The 27,961-nt window shown below is 37.2% G+C and overlaps 1 protein-coding gene across 1 annotated transcript; it reads right to left on the reverse strand.

The window, feature by feature from the left end:
- Positions 1–4,430: 4,430 nt before the first annotated feature.
- On the reverse strand, positions 4,431–27,430 carry LOC140305004 (voltage-dependent calcium channel gamma-5 subunit). The gene is made up of 6 exons (XM_072383791.1): positions 27,216–27,430; positions 17,438–17,680; positions 11,289–11,375; positions 8,564–8,704; positions 8,239–8,384; positions 4,431–6,782 (listed from the first exon to the last, which is right to left on the reverse strand). The coding sequence occupies exons 2-6, from the start codon at positions 17,631–17,633 to the stop codon at positions 6,519–6,521; spliced, it is 834 nt and encodes a 277-aa protein (XP_072239892.1). The 5' UTR covers positions 17,634–17,680; positions 27,216–27,430; the 3' UTR covers positions 4,431–6,518.
- Between the last annotated feature and the right edge of the window lie 531 nt (positions 27,431–27,961).

Below are 27,961 nucleotides of genomic sequence, written 5' to 3' on the forward strand. Positions count from 1 at the left end.
ACTCATTCATTAGTTAAAGAAAGGGTTCTCCTCTTTGCATTTCTTGACTGCTTTTATTCATATTGTAAAATATGATTTTTGACTGGAACAAAAGCCAAAACTACAACTAAGAGATTTAAATTAATACAAAAATGCCCAAACTAGATGAAAGAAGAAATAAAACTAATATATTGGTGAAGTTTTTCAGTATGTAGCTGTATATGATTTCAACTGTCATATCAAATTAAACAAGTTGGAAACAGACTTTTCTACTTCTCACTTTTGCACAATTTTAGCCCATTAGCCATATCGGCGCTAAGGAATTCATCAACTTAGTGGTTTCAGGGCCTCTGTGTGGGCCATCTGTCCACTGTATGTGCTGACTTTTCAACATTCCTGCATCAGCAGCAGCAAGCAATCTGTACTGTGGGTGGTTGAGTGATTTTATGTCGCAGAGCTGCTCTTCAAAGACTGATTTTCAAGTCCTTTAACTCAAATCAGGGTTTGACTGTGGTGGCATCATATCTGTGATTAAAGGCAGCGAATTCCCTCTAAATAATTTAGGAGCCAGAGCTGTTATATGTTGAAGAAAGCGTTTGGAACTTGTTTGGAATTGATTTGAAAATCTTCTTGGTCTGAAAGATTCAAAACAAGTAATGAATAATCAAATTGATTTTACTATATAATGAGGATTTACAATTCAATCTGGCACAAGTTTTAGAAAATGTGACATTTCATTTAGATTTCTTGTAATCCCCTTTTCTTCTGCTGCTTAATAAGTTTGAATAAAATGTTTGTTCTTTTTTCATTTTGAGTGCAACAGCCCCACATTTTAAAGAGCCAGAGTATGTTACAGCACACACAATTAGTTAGGGAATTATTAACCACTAAAGTCTTCTGATTGGTGAAAGTAAGACTTTAAGCCAAATAAAAGATACAAAGACTGCCTTGATGGTAAATGGACTGTGCTCATAGCATTCATCCAGTCCTGCTGACCACTCAAAGTATTTTTGACACTACAAGCCACATTCATCCATTTACGCAGACAACACATCCCAGCCAGGAACAGTGCTATTTTCTCTATCACTATTTGGGGAAGCCCAGGATTGAACTGCTGACCTTACGATGAGCAGATGACTGCTCGTCCTCCTGAGCCACAGCTGCCTTGACTACATGAGTTATGTCTGTAATAACTGTGCTTTGAAGAAATGATATAAGATAAATGTAAACTATATTCTCATTTTCCTCTCTCACCACTGTTGTAAGCAAATACAGTGGTGACTCCTTTTCAGGTGGGACTTTGATGAGTTTTAAAAAGGATCAACATCTGGATTTCCATTGCCTGTAGTTTAACACTTTTATTCAGTAACTGTTTGATTCAGTCCTCCTCTATAATGATCTCAGTCATATTTTAGGATCTCTATATACTAATGTCCATCCATCCATTTTTTGTACCCACTTGATCCAACTGTCGGGTCACGGGGGGCTGGATCCTCTCCCAGCAGTCATCGGGTGAGAGGCGGGGTACACCCTGGAAGGGTCACCAGTCCATCACAGGGCCACACAGAGACAAACGAGACAAACACCCACGCACACGCTCACACTCACGCCTAAGGACAATTTTAGAGTCACCAATTAACCTGACATGCATATTAGGTTAAGGGGACAGGTGCAACTGGGACCATCGAATATAAATCTTCATACTTCAACCATACTTCAAGACAAGTTACATTATTCAGTCCACTCTATTTCTCAGTGTATTGTTTGAATGTGAATGTCTTCATGTCAAAAAGAACAGACAACTTGAAATGATATATTTTATTTATTATCTATTCAATGCCAAAAATCATTGCCCAAAATAATTTAGAATATTAGAATTATAATAGTAATAAGGCGTTACCCAGCTCTGTTCTCAACTTGTTTTTATATGTAAGGTCAACAAGAAAGAATGTACAAAGTTAAAGAAAAAAACATAAATTAGTGTCTTTCCTTCAGCAGTCTCTTCTCTTATTGTCTGTGCAACAGGATAGCAATTATGTGGAAATTTTGTGCTGTCACAAAAATCCCACAAGATGGAGCTGTCTTGCAACTTTTGCAAAGCAATTACATAAATTGAAGTATTTTGTCGTTCAGATGATTGATCTGATGATACGTTATTTTATTTTAAAAACAAAAATGTATCCTTATTCAAATGAATCACTTCATTCTTTAATCTATTTATTTTTCCAGCAATGCAACTTGCAACGATGAGACGGTGTCAGACAGTTTGAGACAGTGCCATTTCATCAGGTCAGTAAATGTAACTGCTCATTTAGTTTGTTAGTGCATCACTGCATGATGCAGATTAGCAGTTTCCGTCCCACTGATAGCTCCTATTACATCTCGTTCATCCAGATGGATGAGTGCCCATTCAAACAGTCAAACTGATGCTCTATTTTGATCTGACTTTGTCATCATGGTACGGGAGAGCTAATGAGGTCTCACAATTTAAAGGATTGTTCATCAAGATTTGGAAAATTCCTTAGTGAGCCTTAGTTGTTCTCAGTAGTTGTTATAGTTTACACCAGTGTCTCTGAGATATGCATTTTAACTTTGTCAGTAGAGGGTGAAATTGTTCTATATCTTTAGTTAAAATGTGTATTCTACTGAAAAAAAAAAGATTTTCTGATGTGACATCATAGATCCACAGCAATAGTTTCATTAGCCTACTAGCAATGTGTATCCAATCTCTGAAGTCTATTGATTGGGCTATGTTGTTGACTGAAGTGCTGTATCCCTATATGACTCGTGTTTTACAGCTCTTAATGACTATTGTCATAATCACCTTTTTCCCCCATAAACGATTCCACATAGATTTAAAATGATTGTAAGTGGTTTTGAATACCTTCTAGAGCCTTGGCTATTTGGCAATAAGCCAATCATTATTCTCAACAATAGGTTTCAATATTTATTTGGAGTTAGAAGAAGTTTACATACTTTAATGTTGACAAACTCTTTTTTCTTTTTTTCACATAGCCCACTGCCCACCTCAGGTAGTTGATAAAGGGTCCCATCTTTCTTCTTTTTGCTATGGAGGGTTCCTCGCATACAAATCAAATGACAAAGAAGTATCTAAATTGCAGCCATGATGAGAGTAGTGACTATTAAGGCTTTTCTTTCCAATTTTGAATTACCAAATCTGATAATGAATTATTATAAATTTTTTTTTATCATGTTCTACTAATACAATAGCTATACATTAGCCTCAGGGAAAGAACATGTTAAGGTATAGCAAAGTACCTAATCATTTTGACCATTTGACTGGATCAAATATCTCCCTTTACTGTTATTTTACAGACCGCGCATATGACCTCTTCCAGAGACTTTTAAAGATACGAATGAAGGATGAAGATGAAGGATGTGTATAATTAATTTAGCATTCTGTGATCCTGTGACTTTAGTTTTTTTGTATGGAGTTTTAGTTAAGTAAAGCTAAACATACTTATATTTGCCTTTACTCTATGTATCTTACTGGTTATATCTTTGCAAATTATTGTATCTTTGCACAATTAATTTTTGTAGGATCCCCAGCATTTCTGTCAAGATGACTAAAGTAATCTATCTATCTGACCCATGCGAGCCGACTTCACAACAAACATTTCAAAGACAAAAACAACTAGGGCTGCAAGCAGTTCTGACCGGGCCCTCGCACCCCTGCGCACGTAGGGGTAGGCGTTGGACTCCGTCCGATGTGCACCGCACAGCACAGCCGTCCGTTAGAGCAGGATGTGAGAATTCCTGTCTGGCGTAGTGCGCTATAAGCATGTGTAAATTTGGGCATTTGTATACATTCTGAGAGGAGCTATTAAGTCTGGGGTAGATTGGATAATGTATATGGGAGTTAAAAGCTTCTTTGTTTTTCATGGCGAGCAGTGGCCAGTCATCCAACTTTGAGATTTCGCCACAGCCACACCCTTTAAGGTTTGAGAAAGCTTTGCAAGATTTTTTTTTTTATCTCCCATGGCTTAAGAGTAACCTGGCCAAGTTTGAAGCCGTTAGCATTTAGTGTGTAGTATGAGTTCGATCATATGCGAGGTGTGGAAACGGGCAAAAATGTCTCCAAAACGCATGTTCCACTCAAAATGGCCGACTTCCTGTGGAACTGGCACCATGGTGTCCATAGGCTTTTTTGTGCATCTGGGCATGACGAAGGTGTGTACCGAGTTTCGTCAGGGTACAAAAAAAATGACCCCATTCGTTTGGCGTTATTACAATGTTGTAGGTGGCGCTACAGAGCCATTTTGCGCTGCCAATGTTCGCGAATGCTAAATTGTGCCGTTTCCCCCACGACTGGCGTCCCTGGCGAAATTGGTGAGGTTTGAAACAATAGGGCCTTCGAAGTTCACTGCTTGGGCCCTAATTATATAAGACACAAGCTCAGTGTTTATCAAATCTCATTGATTTTATTTCAGAGTATACACCATCCATTACACATTTAACATCATGAATATGACTGTAAAAATACACATATAGTATTTTGATTTAGTTTCATGTCTGACTATGATACCATGCACTTTACATATATGTGAGCGTAACATTATGAAAACGCTCACATTCTCACTGTGAAGCAGGAGGCAAAGCAGCTGTCGGGTTTACTGCAGATGGATCTACACAACTACAGAACAACCATAGTTTTTTCTTTAGGTTTTTTTTTAATGTGTTGTTTATACAAAAATTGGCCTATGTACACACTAATAATTTCATATTTACAGTTTTTGAACTTATAAGATGAATGGTCAACATTCCAAAACAGTGGTTGCGAATAAGTTTAACTTATTACTTGTCTGTGCTTTGTTGATTGGGTGATGAAACATTGTATGTCGTTAATATCATGTGGACTTCACACCATGCAACATTATATAAAAACAATTATCATAATTTCAGAAAAATATCAAACTAACATAACATGATTGCACAAGACACAAAGTATCTATGTAATATGTTTACTCACACTGAATGAAATGTATCTATTCAATGCTTTGCTGCTTAACCTGGGTGCAACAGCTTCCTTGGCACACTAAGAATCCCAGTTTGACTGTATGTTAAACTCTGAAGTATACACTTTCATTATGAGGGAGTAAATTAAGAAAATATCTGTCTGTAATTTGGTTTTATACTGTATAACTCAACGGGAGAGGTATTTTATGCAGAATAATCTCAATTTGCATTATTTCCTTCAGCACATCTTACATTCACAATGACTCTAGATGAAAATAGTGTTTCTAACCAACTGACTCATTCACATTCCACACTGAAGATGGGGGGGCAAAATGTCATCTTCATCCCCTTTGGCTCTCTTACCTTATCTAAACTATAACTCTAGTTTGACAACAAATTCAAAGAGTGTTGCTTGTCTTCTGCTTGTTTTCATTGAAAATGTTGCTTCATTACAACTTTTGTTTCTATTTACTTGACAAACTAAGAACGCTCTACGTACAGTTAAATAGGTTTGTTTATATTTCTATTGTCTGATTCACTAATGTACAGCTGTCCTGCATTGTTGCTAATGAGTTAAGGGTGCATATGAAACATTGTTTTGTTCCTTTTTTCTTGACAAGAAGATACAACAATTAGCTCAATGATAATTTCAAGAAATGTCAAAGAAATTAAGAAATCCAAACTTAGGTATTTAAATTACTGTGTCTCATATGTATAAATTAGTTACAACTTTAAAGGTTTAGAAAAACAAATCCTGGCTTCATAACGCCAAATAGTTCCTGTTGAATGAAATTAAATGACATTAGAATTTTTGGAAAAACTCGAAAGATAGGAAAAAAAGCGAGGTTCACATGAAATATCAAATACCATTAGTCATAAACAAACTCTTCTAGCATCTCAGCTTTTCAAACAGTTTGTTTAAAGAAATGATTTGTCAGTTAAGACTTTTTATTTTGAGTGATTTAAAGTCTCTTTCATGTCCTTCATAGACTTTGCACTTTACAGAAAGTGGCTGAAATAATCGTCATGTGCAATAACCTCGAATAATCTCATAAACTTAATTGGAGAAAACATTTTTTCTTAAACAAAGTCCCAGTATTAACTATACTACGAACCTACAGTAAGTGATTTCTTACATTTGTTGCTGTTTTCTAAAGTAATATTCCTATTTTAATGTTTGATTTTGAGGGAACATCTACAAGGTTAAGATCTGTTTTTTATAGTTATCTGTCCAGTTCTAACCCTCAAATTCTGCTGACTGATAACTTTCTGCCACTAAAAAGTATAGTACAAGCAGATCAAAGTTCAAACAAATCATTTCCTCTCTCGTCTTGCAATAGATCTGCCTAAAACAAGACTAGAAACAAAGTTGCAAACCATTAACTAATCTTTTATAGAACCAAAATCTGTAAATAAAATTCAGCTCCAGAGAGGGGAAAGTGAATCAGGTCATATTCAGAGCACTTCAAGATGGATGATATCAAATTACTGGACAAATATATGCCAAAATCCATGCAGATCAAATGACCCTAAAAGTGCGGACACAGTGCCACCCGTCTGCCTCAGCAGGGTGAGGAGGACATTTGTTCATACTCAGGGCACTTGAGAAGGGCAGGGTAGTTGGAGGAGTTCATCTGGAGGGAGGCCTCAGAGGAGATGGAGGAGGCACTGCGGCCACGTCCGGCCCAGGCATCTGGATGAAGGAATTGGCCGGAGTAATCAGAGCAGTTGCTGAGGCGAGGCCGGTAGAATCCCTGATGGGGTCTGTACATTTCCTCCGCTGTGTAGCGCTTCATGAACAGGTACACTGACATGACACCAGCCGTCTGGGAGGAGTGACAAATAATAAACTTTTAACATCTCAGAACATAATGAAAAGTGATCTGTTCCTTACCAGGTCATAAACACGACAAATTACACTGTGTCGCTATATATTCAAAATATATAACATGTATCAAAATCTAACCCAGTATACAAAAGTAGTGTTTGAAAGACAAGTACACCCAATGATTCGATAGTTTGTAATGTCACCTATAGCTTTCTTTCTTTAATTTTTTCCACTGTCTGCATATATATCAATGGTTGGTGCCAACTTCTGACAAGAAACAATTTTTCTTCTATATGCAATTTAATCTTGCAATTTTTCTTGTGCATAGGTGCAAGTGATGGTGAGTGTGTCCTTCACCAGCCTTCTTTGACCACCTAATGTAACAAGCTTTATTGATTCAAAAAACCTTGATTTAGTCAGAGAGGACTAGAATCACCAACAGTGGAATACAAAAGGACAAGACAGATAAAGGCAATAGACAGAAGACAGACAATGACAGGTGTGTGTGTGTAAGGTGTACTGTGGTGCGTATAGATGGATGTGTGGAAGTTTGTGTTGTGGTCGTAGCTGCTGCTTAGCTTTCTGGATGTACCAGTCTGTCAAATTGCTGTGGATGAATTTTAATCCACTCCACTTTTCAACATTGCATCAATTCATTAAAGCTTGTGGTTATTTGTTTTTTTTGTGCAGTTCTCAGTATTTCAATCAGATTGAGGTCTGGACCTTGGCTGGGTCCTTGAAACACCTTGATTCCTCCTTATACATTTCTTATACAGCAATGGGCTGTATTATATATGAGTGTGAAATCATCCAAAGGCCATCTGTATATTTGTCTGTAGGTCCAAGTTCACATTTCATTAAAGTCAAAATTGCACAATAAAAGAGACTTCTTAAGTCAGGGTTATGACATATCATTTGAAAGACAGACAGCATTAGATGCACTAACTTTGTTTGTTTGGAATGCACTTATTGCACATAATGCGTCTATTATCCTCAACAAAGTAAGGCATGAATCATAACTAACCCTGCTAAAAGTGCACTCAAAGAGAATTTGATATATATTTTTCTATGTGTAAAGTGCACTGAGATGATTTTTGTTGAATATAAATTAAATATAATTTAATTACATTAAAATATTCAGCTTCCTGGAAGTTCTAACTTAAATCAGAAAACAGATTTATCACATAGATGAAGAAGTGAAGACAGACTCTGGTGTCTGTTGATCACCGAAAATGCAGCACAAGTTCTGAATCCAATGGATGAAATGTAAAGAATCAACACACAATGAATGAACAAAAACACGTTGATAAATATAGAAAATTAAGAAAATTAGTCAAGTCCGTAAACCTTACACAAGCCTCATGCTTATAGAAAAACAAATATAAAGCCGAAAGAGATGCATGAGGTGGATTTGGTTGATAATAACAGATATGAATAAATATGAAAGAGGTTACCTCCGTGAGCAGGAAGGAGATGGCAGCGAAGGCAAACGACCAGCCGTACTTGTAGCTGAAGTAGGCCTCATTAGTTTTGGTCCTGTTCAACATTTCATCATTAATATTGGAGATGTACAACACCAAACCAACAACCAGAGACAGACCTGTGGAGGGCAAGAGAAGAGGCAGACAGATAGCACTGACTAAATGTGTAAAAACATAGATTTATTCAATGATTCAATAAAAACAACACTATGTAACTCTGTGCTCTCTTCAGGACCAAAATTGATCATCTGAATTTGAATCTTTACACCAGGGATAAATAAAGGGACAAACTAAGTACCTGATAGGATGAAGAAGATTCCAGAAACAAAGGCCAGGATGGTACGATGTGGGCGAATATGGCCGATGTTACTGAGCACAAAACCTATGAACATGAAGAAGAGGCTGACCAGAGGAAAGGGTGTAGCAGAACGAATCATTTCTAAAAAGAGAAGAGACAGACAAGAATTAGGGAACAGAGGAACTGGTCATTTTGAGAGATGCTTTAAGATTTTATATTCTTTCTAATTATACATTACCATGCAGTGTGACATTTTTTGGCTTTGCTATGTTATATTTCTTATCCAGAAGGAAAGTAATTCGTGGATTTAAGTCTGGACTCTTTATTGCTGGATAGCAGGAGCCTAATTCTTGTGGTATGGTAAAATGGTAAAATAAGTAAAGAGAGACAAGAGAGCTTGTATCTACTTACCATGTTGTGTTTTTCATTACATAAAATGTTACTCTTCCAGCTAAGTGGACCAAATGTCTAAGGCTATAACCCTAAAGGAAGTTGGTACTGAAGTATTTGGCTAAACTTTGGATTGCATTGTAAATTTCCCTATTAGAAGCTTCTGTAGATATTCTACCCACCATAACATCTCGTTTGAATGAAAAAATTAGAACAAAAGTGAATTAGTGCAGATTCACATTGAGTTTCTGTGGTTACGTCCCCTAAATATGCTTTAAGTGTCACTTCTAAGGATAAACCTGATGGTAGAACAGAGTTAACCTGCCATAGTTTATCATTTCAAATATACTGATGTTGTACTAGTTTCCCAGTTACAAACAATGCATACAATGTGTTACATTTAACCTGTGTTTTTTTTATGAAATATCCAAAAGAAAAAACACCTTTAAGCCCCATTTTATTCTAGATTTATATTTTGTGATATTTTCGAAAGAGGACAATTTTCTCTGATTATTACTGTTTATGCTATCTGTTGGTGCCTCATTTCTTTACTCAAGGATTTTTTTTTACTCGAGGAAAGTCTCAAACACTTTCAAGTTCCATCCATTCATCCATCAATTTTCTGCGCAGTCTGAGCAGAGATCCCCAGACCTCATTCTCGTCAGCCACCTCCTTCAGCTCTTCCAGATGGACACTGAAGCATTACCAAGCCAGCTGAAAGATATCTTATCTCCCAGAGTCCTGAGGCACATTACTGATGGAACATGCCTGAAACTCTTCCCTGACAACAGGACCATATCATCTGAAAGAAGCAAAGATGCCATCTAAAGCCGACTGAACCGGAAACTATCCACCCCTTGGCTGTCCTTGGAAATCCTGTCAAAAAAGGTTATGAGCAGAATGGGTTCCAAAAGGCAGCCTTCACAGAGTCCAAGACATAACAGAAACAAGTCTGACTCAATGGCAGCAACATTAACCAAGCTCTCACTTTTCTCACCATAAGAATTCTGCATCGCTTCTCCTGAATCAGATGTTCACTATCAACTGCACTCTTCTCTCCAGAGGCCTCGCATAGACTTCCCAGTAAGGCTGTGAAGTATGATCCCTGAAGTCTTAATGCATATTTGATTTTGCTTTCAGAGACTCATAAAAGTAATTTATCTTCATCCATTATATCACAAAGATTACATTATCATTTCATGAGTATGTCATTGATCTTCCATCAAAACTTTTCTTGGAGAAAATGAGAAAGTGAAGATAGCAAAGGGAATATGCTAAAATAATAGTAATAATAATAATTATATGAAAAATAACAAATTACAAATTGATTTTGAGATCTATAAAAATAAGCTCTATTTCTACAACAAATAAATAATCAGCAAGACAACATCTTCCAACTGATTAACAATAATCAATATAATTCTAAAATCCCTACAGATCCACATCAGCTGAATTTGTCCCCATGACTAAATGCAATGAATTTACAACTTTGTTCCAGAAAAAGTTTCTAAAATTAGAAATAATACATTAGCTTCCTTAAGTATCCCATCTAGCTGTGCCTCACTGTCGAACCAAATTAATGCCACTAGATCAAAGTCAACATTTTCTATACCCACGTCCAGGTTGCCAGTCCATTACAGACTTCTGAATTCCAGAGTAAAAATTCAACGTTAAGCATATTGGGTTCACCCTTAAATTTTTCAAACATACCAAGTCCTTTTCTTGAGTGGACTGGCCTTTGAAATGAGACCAGAACTAGACCAAACCACATTTGCGATAATAGTGTGGTGCAGAAATGTCAACTGAAGTCAAATGATTTCTTCTTTGGTCAGATTTAAGTCCTGTCTGTTATCACTTTGGACTTAACAGAGAATTAACAATTCATTACAATCTTTGTCAACATGAACTTTGGTATTTGCTATTAAAGAGCTGGTAGCCAACATGTTTTCTTACCAAAAAAAGAGGTTCAGCAGGAGGATGAGGGCCTATTTTCAAGTTTGTTCATTTCACAGAATTTAATTTCAAAGTTCTTTTTAAATTTCAAAGACTGCTTATGTGGTTACTCAAATCAACAAAAATCTGTCTTGTCAAATGCCCTCATATGTGATGCATGGGAAAAACTCATTCAGAGATTCTTTTTTTAATGTCCCTGTTTACTTCATGGCAAAACTGTTGGGACTGAAAATTGCAGCTAATACTAAAGTCTAAATTTTGCAGCATCTTGAAAGACCAAAAACTCCAATGGACCCACATATTAAAAATACCAAATTTAAAATGGAAATAAATGTGTTTACTGCCTGGTGCAAAAACATGTTTCTCAAGAGCAGTTACTTACTGAGTACACTAACAGTGGATTCAGAGGTCATCTGGACATTAGTGGGCATCACATACTCAATGGTAAAACATCGTCCTTTCTCCTCTCCTGGAACAAAGGACACAGAAAAATAATACTTAATTAAGTTTCACATAACTGAGGAAATGCTTCAGCACTGACAACTGACCTAAAATGTTATAGGTACAACAAAGAAAAGCCCCAACCATGCAGCATACATACGCAGGGTATATCAAGACATCTTGAAGTTTTTGCATGATGAATACCTATAAATAGAAAATGTATTGTACTGTACTGATTAATTAGCTTTGAGTAATGTCTGGGCAAGAACTCCTGTTTATTCCATCTTTAAGGCTGCTGAACATCACTTCAAACAATCTCAAATTTACAGTTTGTTTCATGCAACACACAGTTCTTGCTCTCCGTATTTGTTTGAGGACAACCCAGATTTTAACACCATTAATTTGACACATGACACCAAGTCTGGCACAAAAATACACGTAGTGTTGTCTTCGTCAGCACTTCATTAACCCCACACACCACGAGGTGCTGGATGAGGGGATAGTATGTGCCTCACCATATATAATTAGTTTTCACAATACATGCACACAGAACACTTCATGATGATGAAAAGCTAAGATTCACTTCTCTGGAGACAATATTTTTCACATATTTTGCCAGTTGTGTTTGAAGTAATTTCATAGTTAACAAGTCTTGGTGTTGTTGGGGATAAATTATCATGCATCAGTTGCTTATACCTCACTTTGTGATAATGTCAACGATCAACAATTTGCTTAGTGTCATTATGATTAATGGGCTTAATGGGGCTCAAACCCTGGCTCTACATGGCCCTGATAGTCCAAAAGGTTTGAAGAAGAAAAAAAAATCGCAGGTAGATTCAAACATTATGCCTGATTTTGTTTGTCAATCTATTTCCATATGTTTTGTGTTTGCATTCCGGGGATGGGGAAAAGGGTGTCTTGGGACCACCCCCCAAAAAAATACAGCATCGACATCGCAGAGACAACAAATGAAACAGCAACATCAGCAAGGACACCTGCTTATAAAAGTTAGCACCTGATGCTGTACAGAGTTGCTTGTGAACAGAGATTGGCGTGCGCCTCACAGTCTGCTTTAATCTAGTGTAAAACCTATAGTTTAATGACAAAAATACTATGTGTTTTAGTACGACTGTAATGTAGCTGCATCAAAGGGAAAAATTCACACAATATTAATCGGACTCTCAGTCTAGGAGGACTCTAGAAATACTACTGTTCAACATAATCTAAAATATTACATATTTGAATGAAACACAAAATGTGAAACATACAATAAATTCACTCAACATTAGTATTCTTCAAAATATTACGCAATATCCTTCATTATTATTGTTAGACTCAACAAAATATTGTGTCAGTAAGGAGTAAATGTTTTGGGTCAAACTGTGCACCAGAATAGTAAAGTTGGCAATAAGGCCACTCAATTGACCCTAAAAGACAGTGAACCATTGGCTAATGTGTGGCCTGCTTCCCACAGTGGTCTGCTACACGGTAGGAAAACATCTGTTACCTAATGCCACAGTTGGACTGACGAGCCACATATGTATCATGTCTAAGCGAATAACCCTAAAACAGGACACAGAAGACACATGGCTTAATGGAGCAATTTGGCAGAAAGAAGAGTATAAACCAACACAATTTAAAGTATTTTAAAGTCCCACTGGGGTTATAAATCCTCTAAGACCTCATCTGTGTACCTCAGAATTGCACATTTTCAAGATGTTGCCAGGAAAAACTTCAAAATGTGCTGAACAGCCCCAACCCACAAGTAGTGCACTGCAGATTCAAAGTAGAAAACAACACTGGTGTCAAGATCACTCACAATATGCGATTTGTAACATGAATATAAAACATTCCCAAAAGGAAACCATACTCTAGCCAGTAAAATCATCTGGTTCTTATAAGGTCTTTGAACTAAATTAATATTACCGCAGATATGTAAAAACACATGACATATTACATTTATTGAACTTAAACTAAGTCAAAATTCAGTACTCCACCCTTACTGCTTTGTGGAATTAAGAGAGTCAGAGTGTGCTCAGAACATGGCAAAATCCCCTGAAGCAACATCTCAGACTCTACAAGCTTCAGTTATCATGTGAAATGTACATGACAGTACAATTTGAAAAAGTCTGAACAAGTATGACTTGTTTTGGAAGGGTTGCTGCGAAAAAGACTCTTCTTCGGAGTGTGGTAGCATGGCTTAGATTGGCAAAATACTAAGAGTCTAAGAGGGGAATCTAAACAAACCAAAGATTTCTGGAATGTTTGGTCACAATGCACAGCACCAAGACAGTATGTCGGCACAAACAACTCACACTAACTACCAAGCAAAGTGGTGATTATTTGGGCTTGTTTTGTAGCCACAGGACCTGGACAACTTGCAGTCATTGAGTTCAACATAAATTCCTCTATATGCCAAAGTGTTCTTGAGTCAAATTTGAGGCTACCTGTCTAAACACAAAAACTTGGCTGGAATTTGGCCATTCAACAAGACAGTGATCCTAAACAGCAGCAAATCTACAACAGAATGACTGAAAAGCAAAGAATCAGTGTGATGCAGTGGCCCAGGTAATGTCCTCAACCTCACTGAAGTTCTGTGGCAGGACCTTAAGAGAGCTGTGTTTAAATAAATGCTTGCAAACTTTAATGAACAGAAGAAAAGTAGAAAAAAAAAACTAAACAAGCAAAAAAAAAAAAACAAGAGTGAGACTGAATATCTTCACTAAAATGTGAGAGAATGATAACGTCATACAGAATCTGATTACTTCAACTTCCTTTATCCAATTCAGGGTCACGTGGGGGCTGGAGCCAATCCCAGTAAGAAGTGAGAGGCACCTGTCAAGCTGCCAGTGCATCACAGGGTCAACACAGAGACAATCATACGTGTACGCTTGCATTCACCCTTATGGATTGTTTAGAATCACCAATCAACCGGATGTGGGGTTTTGTCCTGTGGGAGGAAGCTGGAGTAACCAAGAGAACCCATGAATGCACACTGAGGAGGAGCAAACAGCCCCCAAAACTCCTTGCAGTAATGTGACAATGACAACCACCACTTTGTAGCCTATCACTTCACGTTTTTGCAGTTAAACATGGCTCAGCAAACTACTGAATCGTGGATCTAGTTAGTTTTTCAGAGATGGCTCTTTGCCTTACGCTTTTTTTGTAAAAGAAATTGACATGGTGTAATGTGCCATGTGCTGTTTTTCACCTTAGATTGTATATAGCTGATTTTAAGACCTGGTAGGGAACACGTGATATTTATCATTTCCTGGTACCTAAAAAGTTTGAACTGAAAAAGGGTGTACTTTCTATTTTTGCATAGTTTGTCAATAATGAAGCTAGTGTACAACAGTGACCTCTAAAAAGAAAATCTGACACTGAGTTCACTGTCCCAGTCTGGGTTCTGATCCCAAAAGAGATGCTGTTGATGATCTTAGTTCACTCTAAACATCAGTTATGTGAGGAAGAATTAAACAAATATCCTGCTGGCTTGTGTGGATTTGTTTGAGGCCTAATGATGTTCAAACAATCATTAAATGATGGTCAGCTCTTCTAGTAGTTTCTTTGTTACTAACATAAGTAGATTATGTATTTCTGTAGGGTACTGTACTTATGACCAAAATATACCTGAAGTGCACACTGAGCTTATAAACTCTAAAACTCTAAAATACATAAAAATCAGCCGTGTAATAAAAGACAGCAAACCAACACATTACATAACAGTAATATCATTTTCTGTTGCTATCATGAAAAGTAAGAGGGTAAAACAAAAATTGATACCTGGTTTACTCTGGGACAACACTTGTCTGGATGTTTTTTTCTCTAAGAAAAGATTAAAAACTAACAGTTAGTGTTTATCTGATTTATAATCAATACCTTCAAACATGCCTTGTGATGCTGGAACTGGGGAGGAACGACATTTTTGAAGGTTCAAAAGGTGTTCAACCATGCAATGTGGAAATACATGTCTTTCTAACGTTAGAGTGCTATAGTAGAAAACAAAATGCAGGTCCAAAGGAAGGAGTAGAGTCTTAGGTCTTTAGGTATGTTATGAGGAAAGAGGTCTTGGTCAGCCATTTATCAGCTGGAATAAAAACAACTGACAGTTTGATGGAAACAGAAGACATCTCAAGTAGAGGTTGGAGATTACCCACAGACGGAAAGGAAATACAGTAGTTACTGGTCCAGTAGTTACACAGATGGGAGGGCAAAGTTAAAAGATTCATGCTCAAGTATTCAAACACTGCACACAAACTAGTCTTCCACTTGCAGAAATCATGTGGATAAAGAGAAGGAAAGTAATGAGGAAAGAAAGAAAAATGAGTGTGCACACTTAAGACAAAATTCATTGGAAAGACAACAATGAAGTAAAAAAAAAAAACTAATTGAAATTCCAAAAAAGTTGGGATGCTGTGTAAAAAAAAAAATTCAATTCATAATGGAATATTTAAAACATATTACATACTGAAAGTAAGACATTAAACTATTTCACTAGCTCATCTTGATTGATGGCAACTGGCAACCTGTTCAGGGTGTAACCCACCTCTTGCCCAACGGCAACTGGGACGGGCCCAAGCCCCTCCGCGACACTGAATTAGATTAAGTGGGTACAGAAAATGGCTGGATTTATGTGGATTTATGGAAGCAACACTTCTCATAAAATTGGGGCCAAGCTTTGTTTAATACTATGTAACATCCCCTCTTCAGCGTTGATGTCCCCTCGAGTTGCCAGTTTCATAGATACTGATGCATACCCACAATATAAATTATTCAAATATATAGCTGGAAGATATCTCTCCTCTTTAGTCCAGAGGAAGCAGCATACATGACTTACAAAATATACATTCATCCAACCACAGTACAGTTTCCCACTTTGCCTCAGTCCATTTTAAATTAGCTTTGACCCAGAGAAGACAGCAGTGTTCCTAGATCATGTTCACATATGGCTTCTTCTTCGCATTATACAGCTTTACCCTGCATTTCTGAATGGCACGGTGAGCAGTGTTCACAGACAATGATTTCTAGAAGTTACTGAGCATGTGCACGGCATTTCATGGACAGATTTATGCCTGTTTTTAATGCAGTGCTGCCCGAGGACCTAAAGATCACAGAAACTCAGTACTGATTTTCAGACATGTCCCTTGCACACAGAGATGACTCCATATTCACAAAACCTTTTGATGATATTATGTACTGTAGATGATGGAATAATCTTTTGCCATGTTACATTGAAGAACATTATTCTAAAAATTGCAATACTGTTTTTTCTATTATTTTAAACACTTTGCTTAACGTCTGCTCATATTCACTTCTGAGAGACTCTGCCTCTTTCTTTTTTATACCCACTTGCTGCAAATTCTTCTTTTTTGTACCACTAACTTTTCAAACTTTTTTTTTTTTAGATACGCTGCAGCCATCAAATTCAAGGTGAGCTAATATTTTTTTCATTGATGTTTCAGTCTTTGTTTACGTTTTTCACAGTGTCCCAGCTTCTTTTTTTTTTACATTGTACAAAAAATAGGAAACAGCATTGTGTCGTAGAGCGCATGTTGAAATATTGCTGAATGACTGGACTATGTTTCTAAATGTGTTAGAAACATAAAATCTTCTTGCAATTTTTATGGTAAAGGCTTTTTTTCCAGTTAGTAATTATTATGTATTTCTATATAAATATCAAGGTGATACTAAAACTGCTCATAGGTATAATGAATACAAGTGGTTCACCAATTCAATTAAATGTTTGTGTAGAAAACATATAACTGCAAGCTTGCCTGAAGAGTTCTGTTCCATTCACAGTGGCTAAAACAGTTTGCTTGGGCTTGTTTTGCATATACAGCTTTCAGTGTAACATCAGAGCTGCTCTGCTGTGTTTAAATTACCTTAGCACATGACTCTTTGTGAGAATAGACCTACCTTTACCTTAAATTATGCATTGAAAATGGGACTTCAGTTTTTTCCATTTTAGAGCACCTCAGGAGTTTCCATTATCTTAGTATCTACTGCTGAGGCTAATTAGATTATTCTCCATCTATGTCTTCATAGATAAAAATCCATTCTGAATTCAAAAAGCTATATTTACTAACTCACCAGCTAAGAAGCAAACCCTCCAAAGCCCGGAGTGGAGGGACATGCGCATCTCTGCGCTTTGATTGAGGGGAAGGATGACTCCCTCCTCCAGGTAGAGCCAGTAGTCGGTGCTTACAGCTATCCCCAACAGGCCGAGGCCGCAAACAGCGAACACGCTGCTCAGCAACGTCAGCGCCTTCCTGCCACATAGGCTCATACCACAGCCTCAAAAGCAGGGGGGGGCACTGCTGGCAGAAAGGGGAGCTGGAGGAATAGAAGAGAGATAAAAAAGTTACCATGAGACACAAGAAAGAAAAAAAACTATAATACCTTTGAAGAGATGTATAGGGGACTCTTGAAGATAAATCAACTTTATTCAAATATTTTCTTGAACTAGTGGTGTAACTTATCCTGCTCTCTTGCTTAAGATATATTTGCTCTTATTTCTTGGAAATTAAATTTACAATGAGTATAGGTAATATTCATGTAATCAAGTTGAGCTATTCTGATGACAAATCTAAGTAATAAGGTACAGTTATCGGGTTTACTGTTTCATGTTATTCCACAAGTCACAGTAATAAATTAAAAATTCGAGAAAATCAGACATAACGTGACACAGACAGGAGCTCATGCTTTAACTTAACCACCTCTTAACTCCTAGCTAAAGTGGGCTGTCTCTTTTGACTCATAGAGGGGATCAGTTACAAACTGACAGAGAATACATATACATAGAAGATGCCACAACAGGGACTTTCACTGTTCAAGAGAGGACCTCTAAGTTAGAAAATAAAAAAACTTTATCATTATTATATTATTATGTGATAAAACTTTCGCTGGACTAAAAGCTTTGTGATGTTGGCTCAGAAAAGTTTTCCCTTGACTGCCTCCAGAAAAATAAAGGACACTGAATTTGTTTTGGGGCTGCCTCACAGCAAGAGGGTTCCGGGTTCAACTCCCAGCTGGGGCCTTTCTGTGTGGAGTTTGCATGTTCTCCCTGTGTATGCATAGGTTCTCTCCGGGTACTCCGGCTTTCTCCCACCATCCAAAAACATGCATGTTAGGTTAATTGGTGTCTCTAAAATTGTCGTTAGGAGTGAGTGTGAGCATGTGTGTGGTTGTTTGTCTCATTTGTCTCTGTGTGGCCCTGTGATGGACTAGCAACCTGCCCAGTGTGTACCCCCCCTCGCCCGATGACAGCTGGGATAGGCGCCAGCCCCACCACGACCCGACCGACGGATTAAGCGGGTATAGGAAATGGATGGAGTTTGTTTTGCTTCCTTTTCTGCTTAAATAATCATAAGCAGCTCCTAATACCTTATATAATTCTACTTCCTCTCTGTTAAACACTACTAGATGGTGTCAAGTATGTGTCATCATTTAAATGTATACCACACAAAACCATGGATCAGTTGATAACTGAAGCCCACATTTTCCGGAAACCGAAGCCTCAGGAGCCTGGCATACATGCTGAAAAGAACTGATTTTGAATAATGAGTTCTCAGTATGCTGTTACACTGAGCATGCACAGTGACACTGGGAAGATGGAGGAAACACATGAAAGGATTTTGAACTTGGCATTTGACATCTGGCTCTCCATAGATACATTTTTTGTATCATGACTGGAAAAAAAAAAAAAAAAAAACCCAGTTGCACAAATCAGTGACATCTTCATAAAACTGCCAGCTTGAAGTGCAGAACCAGCGTCTCAGCAGACAAAGCTGTCAAGCTTTCAATCTGAAAATGTCTACGTTTTGCATTACATCATACAACTGTCATGTATGCTTAAAAAATACATATTGTAAATACTATGATTTCAAGGCTCTAAAGATGTCACACACCTAGTTTTTCTTGGCTATTTGTAATATACCAACATTTTGCGATTTTATATAGCACAACAATAATAAGTTAAATAACACGAGAAGTGTGATGTCACACCGCTGACTGTCACATCACAAAACCGAGCTCAAGCCTTATTTTGACTTCAGACACATTTCTACTTTGCTGTCAGTTACACAAACGCACATGGTTAGGGTTACATATCAACAGATACATGGTTCAAGATTTACATCACATCAATACTGCTCTATACAAAACAGTTGTAATGTAAATGTTACAGTTTCGCAATTGCTGTGCCTTTATTGTGACTCCACATGTGAGGGTACTGTATACTGGATATGGACAAAGGTACACATTTAATTGTGAGAGTGGGAAGGCTCCAGATTAAATCCCTCTTACAAGTATAGTGAGGAATAAGTTCTAGAAAATTGTGCTTTAACTTCAAAATACGTTATTAAAAGGATTATTTTTTCACACATGCATAAACCAAAAGTCTGATTTTTTTGCCTTCAAACTATGGACCACAAATCTATATGTAATGGTGACAGAATAGTTGGGATGAATGCATAAGCAATCAGAGATCTCTAAAGCACAAAAGAGCAACAATAATGCGAAGTGATTATTATCAAACAGCCGCTGTTCTTGGCCATGCGCAATCAGTGACCATTCATTTACACGTGAGGGCTCTGTTTCCAGGAATTTGATATCAAGGTGCAATTAAATCATTTTTTTCCACTTAGTAAACCTTCATGTAAACCATGCTGTTTTTAGTTGTTCAGCACAAATTGAACACACTGCAGAGGTTGATTGCAACTAAATGCACGCTTCTTTGTACATTGTTAATCAGTGGACATTAAACCGATATGATTCAGTTTGTCAGAAACAAATTAATTGTTTGAATTAGAAATGTAGCTCTTACATACATGTTATACCACGGCTGTGTTAGCCGACTTGGTAGTTTCATCTCTATGAAGTTTTTCTGTGTTCAATAGGAATACTGGCTGAGTGCCCTGGTTATCATTTCAAATACAAACCAGATTCACACATTTGCAGACTTATTCATGCAGTACTTCTTAGTCTAAACAGTTTTTAGCCTGTGAAGCACTCTTTCTCTATTATTCACACAAATTAACACATGGGGGTTTAGTTTCTTCCCTGGTGGTATGCTATGTCAGGATGTGTGTCATGAAAAAAGCCTTTTAGTTAGCCCTAGCTATTTACTATATAATAATTCCCACCTTCAATTTGATGAAACTTTGTTAGCACCAATTTTTTCTGACAGCGTTTTCAGAATGGTCTAAACTAAGCTTGCTTCAGTTATGCTTTTCCCATTTGCATTTCTTGGTACTATAATCATGAGTAGCAGGGAAAACAATACAATGACAGTAAAAATGAGTTGTTGCATTTCATAAAACAGGCATGTGTGAACAGTTGTTTCAAGATGAGAGCACCACACATCAGAGATGAGCACACACAGCATCCCCATATTCAATCCCTCATGAAGGCTGAAAATGTTCTCCATTGATTTTCTCTCTAAAGGACTGTAAATAGTGACTGATCTCAGCTGAGAAAGAAAAGGCATCATCTTTGAGAAATGTTTCTCATTAAATGTTCAAAGCTACTTGGAGTGGAGCTTGCTAAAGTAGTATCTCTTTACTTGAAAATTCATACACAAAACACCATTTGTCATTAATAAACATCAATGTGTCCTTGAAAGTTTTGCTTGAATCCGTTATTACAGCTTGAAAACGATGACGAAGTGTGTGAATAATTTGCAGTATCTACCGCTTCCCTTAAAGATATTTTCTTAGGCAAAAATTAACAATGACATTTTTTAAATAGTCAGTCAAGCTAAATATTAAAAAAAAGAATAATAATGTCAAAAATAAAAACAAAAAACATTTTCCAAATGAGCCGAACTAAGATAATCAAATAATGTTCATATTTTCCACCATAAACATGATACAAAGCAATGCTACTAGGGCCCTAGAGACCATGCTCATGTCAAGTCAGGCAGATGTACACTGTTGTCTGAGTAAAGGGCACGTCATCACCAAAAGTAGGGCAATTCTTTTCATGTCTCCTTAATGCATGCCGCCGCCTGTCAACTTTGATCTAAACAGCTCCTTAAAAAAGACAACACATTTCCAACAACAAGTGGTCAGAAAAGGTCAGGACAACAGACATATTTTGAATATACTTTACTTTCAAAAAACAGAGTTAAATGTTAGACCTAATTTTTACCATGCTAAGCACATGATTTCTAATTTCAACATGTTTTCTTGTAAAGAAACAGTTCTATATATATATATATATATATATATATGTTGCTTCAACAGAGCAATGACTGCCCCAAACACCCAATGATCATTTGGGTGGACATTGTAATTCACTGCTGAGGTTTTCCATTATCTTAGCCTTACTTGACAAAAGACTAAAGAATGGTCCACCAAAGCTAATCCTTAAAGTTTTATTTAGAACTATATGCTAAATGTGGCCGACAGCTGCATTATGAAATGTGAAATTTTACTACAAATAACAGGGCACCATAATTCAAACTTGTGTATTTGTCCACTTCTGCCCAGGGTTTGTCAGTGTCACAGCACTGATCTGTTTTGGCTTGCTTATTTGACCCAGTTATTGTGGCTGTAAGAGCGTGGCTGTGAGTCCAGTCCCTCTGTTGCCTCTGATCTAGACAGGCAACTCACACTGAGAGATTTAGTTCCTATTGGATGAAGTTGCTGGAACTGGCTGGCGGACCCTGAGGCCAGAAGCGGTCTAATGCAAGAGAGAGAGGATATGTGTCATCAAGCCACAGACACAGCTGGTTGAAGCTGGCAACCCCCATTCATGGGCAGCTGAGGTCTGTTTTAGCAATTTCGGCAGACATGCTACACATTGATTAAAAATTATAACTATAAATTCATACATACATCAAGGTCCTTCGAATGTCTATGAGGTGACAGTTATGAAGGATGAATATGAAAATATGTGAGCTATAAGCACTCAGATTTTTGTAGCTGTCTAACCACGTATTTCCTATCATGTAGACGTAACCATGTTCATTACATCTAACCCTAGTGATTCATGAGTGAGATTGCAGAATGAGTCTGGAACCAGCAATTCTTTAAACAAAGGATATGAGAGTGTCATAAAGGTTAGTAAATTTGGACCTTCCATCATCTCCTCCAACCTCCCTTTAACTATTTGCTGCCATATAAACACAAATAATACATGGAAAGTCGACATCATCACATAGGATCACTTTTGGAGATTTAGACTTCCATAAGCTGTAGACTCAACACTTGCATTTTTTGGGAAAAGAGTGAGGATAATGTAGTATTTCTAAATGTTTTTGAGTCTTTATCATGACTCTGCACTGTTTTGTACTGTGGACCAATGTAGCTTTCTCAGTTTCTCTCATTAACCTGAGATAGCTACATGAATGATTGCAGTTTGTGTTGGCCTAAACAAGCCCCACATCCTGTTGCAAAAAGTGTTAAAGAGGAATTATACCATTAGTATTTATAAATGTTCATCATTTATTTGATTTATGTATTAAAGTGAGCCTAGAAAGGGATCTTTTTTCACTTAGGGTCAAAATTAAGCTATCATAAAACATTTCTGCTTTCTAAAGCTGCTCCCACTACTGGCTTTTTATCAGTCAGAGTGACATGGCAAAATAATGTAATAGTTTCTTCAAGTCAACAAAAACAATGATACGGTACTCAAGAATCAAACAATTTGTTGGTAGGTATAAGTAGGTAAATATGTCACCTCTTTAAGCTACAAATACTGTATCTTAACTTATAATTTAGCAGAACTACAACTGTAACATTTATTGTTTTGTTGGATTCTTCCAATCAGCACAGACTTATCTGGTGTTTATCTTGTGTTTCAACTCTCTGAGTATTGAGTAGGACTGCACTATATATCAAACATTTTTCAAAATTGTACTATCAACATACACAAAAGCAATATTGCAAAGATATTTTGATTCGAAAAAGGATGAGCACAAATGAGAGCTGCATTCAACTTCAAGGAAACTCTTCTTTTGTGCATATTCTCCAACTAAGTAGTGTGCACAAGTGAAGAAGAGAAATGTTGCCCTCATTTATACACCTGATGTTAAACCCACATGTTGAAGTATTTGATTATAGTTAAGTTATCAATGCTCTATTCTACACTTATATTGCTAATCACATGCTTTCCAAATATTATACAGCCCTAGTACTGAGGTTACAACACATATTTCCCCATCTGCTCATATATCAGTAAGCACCTTTGAGCAATGCTCGCCTCCAGTTGAGAGCTAACAAGCTAGAATAATTTCTCTGTGGTCTAATTTTGGAGATGCCTCAGCAGACCCTTGAGGGGATGCCTACCCAAAATGAAAGAATGCACACTGTTGTTTAAGCCAAATCCGTGCTGTAAGCAACACAGCTTACAGCGCTTAATATGGCAAAGAGCAGAGAGAGGTAGTGGTCATAGAAGGTGGTGCAAGTTCAAGCTGGAGAATTATGTGGAATTCTTTTTGGGTCAAATTCTCCCCTCTTCTCCACATCATTCAGGTTACAGGTTACTTTGTGATGTTACCACACATTTGTATGCGAAAAGCTGAACCAGTCAATCTAATAGTTGGTTTTCTCTTCCCCTCGCCCTCAAGATCTCTAGGGCAGACAGCATCAAAACACAGTACATATCTTTTTTTGTAATGCCAGATCATCTTAATTGAATGCGGCAGCTAGCCCATGCTTTACATGCTGTACCAAAGGCAGTTCCCTTAGTCTTTTAGCAAATGATTTTGACTTTGACCTGTCATTCCTCGAGTATTCGCTCTAACAGAGTCATGACCACAATCTTTAAAGAATTCTTGTCTACCTCTTCTTCAATATTTACTGAATATCATGAACAAGAATTGGATAAAATAATGAAGAAAGAATTAACAGAGCCATGACAAAAATTTTGTGTACAAGGAAAATTATCTTTATCTACTTTATTTCATGCAAATTACCAGCAAAGATGGCAGACAAGTCCTTTAGATTCAATAACTAAATCAATAGCACAGTAGTTATCTCTAAAAGGGCTGACGCTCCATTGACTGTGGCGTAAAAAAAACAGTGACCCACAGCAATAGCACTAGCATCCGTTTTTCCAGTGTTTGTTGTGTGAACAAGTCTGCCATTTAAAAGAGCTTGACTTGTCCCAGTCGCCAGGCAACGCAATACAGAGAAGCCTCCAAATTAGTTAAGCATGAATGGACTGATGAGCGAGTCCCAAAACAAGGCTTTCTATTTGGCAGTCCATTTTACACGCCAGAGAGGGAAATAAGACAAAAACAGGACTAAGACATGAATACAAAATATTTCATAGATATTTATCCATAAACAAATATACAAGACATGTTACATGCAGCCATTCAGGCACAAACACACACAGAAAAATGTCAGGAGTTAAGAAAAACAGCTATCTAATGATTTTTTTTAACTTTTCAATAGCACTGACAGACTTAATTTACTCTGTATTGACCACATCCCAAGTAGATAAACACTTTTTTCCACTATACATCTGCATCATTAGCCAATATTTTGAATATTTCAAGATTCTGTATGACTTTAACCCTATAACTGTCTTTGTGAAATAAGTTAGCAATCTAGAGTAACTAATAAGCTACTTATCCTAAAGAACTAGGTGAAAAAACTGAGCACATCTCAGCTCTGATCACGGGAGAGCACTAGGTTTTACAGTGAGGAAATTCCGTCCAGGAAGTTCTTTAGAGGAAAAAGGGACCACTGATTTGCAGCCAAGGCGATAAAATGATCCAGTGTTGAACACTTAGTTACTGCACACGATATGTGTAAATACTAAGAGAAATGAGTGAGGATGAGGTTAAAACCTCACATAAAAACAACACATATTTAACATTTTGATAAGCCATACTTCTTGACCAGCATCATCCAGACAAAAGACTTAATGTAAATTGGTGAAATCATTAGTAACTACTATTTTTTCTAATCTACATTAGCTAATGTTTCCCGTAAAGTGAACACAAACCAGCTTTTGCCATACTAGGCATAACACTAACTAATCTATAACTGGTACAAGACTATATGACATTACAGCATTCCATTTAGCAAAAGCGACAACTGACACATTCATGTTAATATTCATCATATGTTTTCCTGTCAGCAGGGGTGACAACACTGGCATTAATAAGACAAGCTTGGAGGTTTAAGAGGTGGACAACTGCAGTCTATTAATTGACAGGACACATAGTACACACTGCAATGACCTTTGAGGCTCAGTCTGAAGCTCTACGAATCTTTGAAATTCAGCTCATTATGACAGTCCTGTAAGGCTGCATAAAGACTTTCATACCAGAGATGATAAATGCAAAAACTTTCTTTCACCCAAGGGTCAAACTTGTGATTCAAATTATGAACAAGATACTAAACAAACTTGAAAGCAAGATTTTAATGATGGCAATAGTTAGAATTGATGCAAAAACACCAGGACTTAGGTTGACTGGAAACTAGTTCCAAAACCTCAAGGAACTTTGAGGAATATGTTGAATATAAGACTTTGAAATTTTTGAGAGAAACATGCTGTAGTAGTACAAATTTAACAAAAGATATATTTCATTCTAATAGCACAAGATGATCATTTTACCCAAATAACAGTTCTTAATCATTGCCGTATGTCACAGTCTTCACAAATATGTCCAAACAAGACGATACAACCTACATCTGTATCACTGCAACGAGTATTTTCTCACTTTAAGAAAAATCATACCCAGAGACCCAAACCATCTCTGTCTCATGTGTTACATTAGTCGAGCTGGCATGAACATATATATATATATATATATGTACATACATAAATATATAGGTAGCTTATCAGAGCAAAGTTCTTTAACTTTTTCCACAAAAATCTGATTTTTCTTATCATTAAGCTATTAGAAGACATTTTCTTGTATCTAAAGATGATTACTTTCAGATTGCTTAAAGTACACTGCCTTTGCACTGCTGTATTAAAGGTAATAACTAGGATTTATAAGGAAATGTGAGCACTTCTCACATCTAACAGAAGCTGAAATTCACAAATGCACATTCACATCTTATAATTCAAATTTGTAGTCTTCTTTTAATGCTCTGTAGTGTGATCAGCTGTTAATTCCTCCCGTTTAATCTTTGTTCAGAGTGACATCGCTGTCCACGGTGCTGAATCAGTCACGCTGTTATTCTTTGCTGAACAATTCAGCCATGATAAATGCAGTCTGAGCGTGTTGACAAACAGGAATGTGGTGGGAGAAAACTCTCATCGACCCCCATTTTATTCACGTCCAACAAATTACAAGCTCTGACGTAAATATTTAGTTATTGTCGTAGCAATATTATTATACTGTTTTTGCTTCACTTTTGTTTGTGTTTTCATTTCGCCTTATCGACTAAAACAGGCAGATGTTTCACACTTCCTTTTCTATCTTCAAATTACAGCGAATTTTTGCAACAAGTATTCAATGTGACACAATTCCGAGAATAAAAAGCAGTTGAGCTTTTTATGCCTCCAAAAGTGAAGCATTATTGCAAAATAACACTCGATTATCTTGAAACGCCAGCATTTATGTTAAGCTTAGATATGGTGGTGTCCAACACAAGGTAAGACTATATTTTATCACATAAACGCTCCAAATGATCCCACAGGAATGCAGACAAAGTGTACGTCAAGAGAGTCTTCCGCTCTGATTATTACTTAGACTGTTAAACAATAAAGGTGCTATTTTACAACATAAGTCTTCAAACGAGTAGTTTATAACTGTAACGACGAAAAGCATTAGAGGCAGGGGAACAAAACAAAACAAAACACCCATGCTGTGGTGTTTGCGTCTCTCCTGCACAGAATATCATCTCAAATTATCGACTTTAGACTCCAATAAAGAAAAAAGTTGTCAAACATGATTTACCTTCACGGAGAAGACTCGTTGAGAGAAGCACCACCTTTCTCTCTTTCTCTGTGTCCTCTTCGCTTTTCTCCGTGTTCACTGGGTCCGTCGTATCTCGGGTTTGGCGCGCGTTAAGCCAGTGTGCAGAACGGAACCGGTAGCTGCTTCGCTGGCTCACCACTCGGCTACCATCCAAGGCAGTACTGAGCGCGCGGTGGGTGGCACGTGGCAGCTAGCTCCACACTCCACCTCTCTTCAGGTGTGAGGAGGAGAGTGGGAGATGCTGTGTTCATGTGATGTGGAATAGTTCAAGACAAGGACGACACAGAGGGAGACAAGCGAATTTCTGTTTGTTGAAAAATAGATTAGACTGTTAGCTGTTATTTATACAATACGCATTAAACATTTAGGACTTCAGAACTTTTAAAATAGAATTTGCAATCACAACTACAGCGCAATTCTGTCATGGCAGGATTGCATCGCTGGAGATCCAAAATATTAACTAAGATGCCAGCTGCTCCAGTATGTTTTAAAATTACGTTCTCATGCGATGGCATGCAGCCAGCTCTCAACTACAATGATAACCCTGAAAAATGTATCTGTTTCTGAAACACACTAACAATAAGAGCCACAGTAAGAAGGCACTTATAAAAACTCTTTTCCTGATTCTTATGTAACATCTGTTCTTTTGTGACTTGGAAACAGATGTGCTGTATAGTTTGTACCTCTCCACATGAGATCAGGAGCCTTCTTTAACTGCAGAATAC

The sequence above is a fragment of the Leuresthes tenuis genome, unplaced genomic scaffold, assembly GCF_036924035.1.
Source record: "Leuresthes tenuis unplaced genomic scaffold, fLeuTen1.0.hap1 SCAF_4, whole genome shotgun sequence".
Classification (NCBI taxonomy): Eukaryota; Metazoa; Chordata; class Actinopteri; order Atheriniformes; family Atherinopsidae; genus Leuresthes; species Leuresthes tenuis.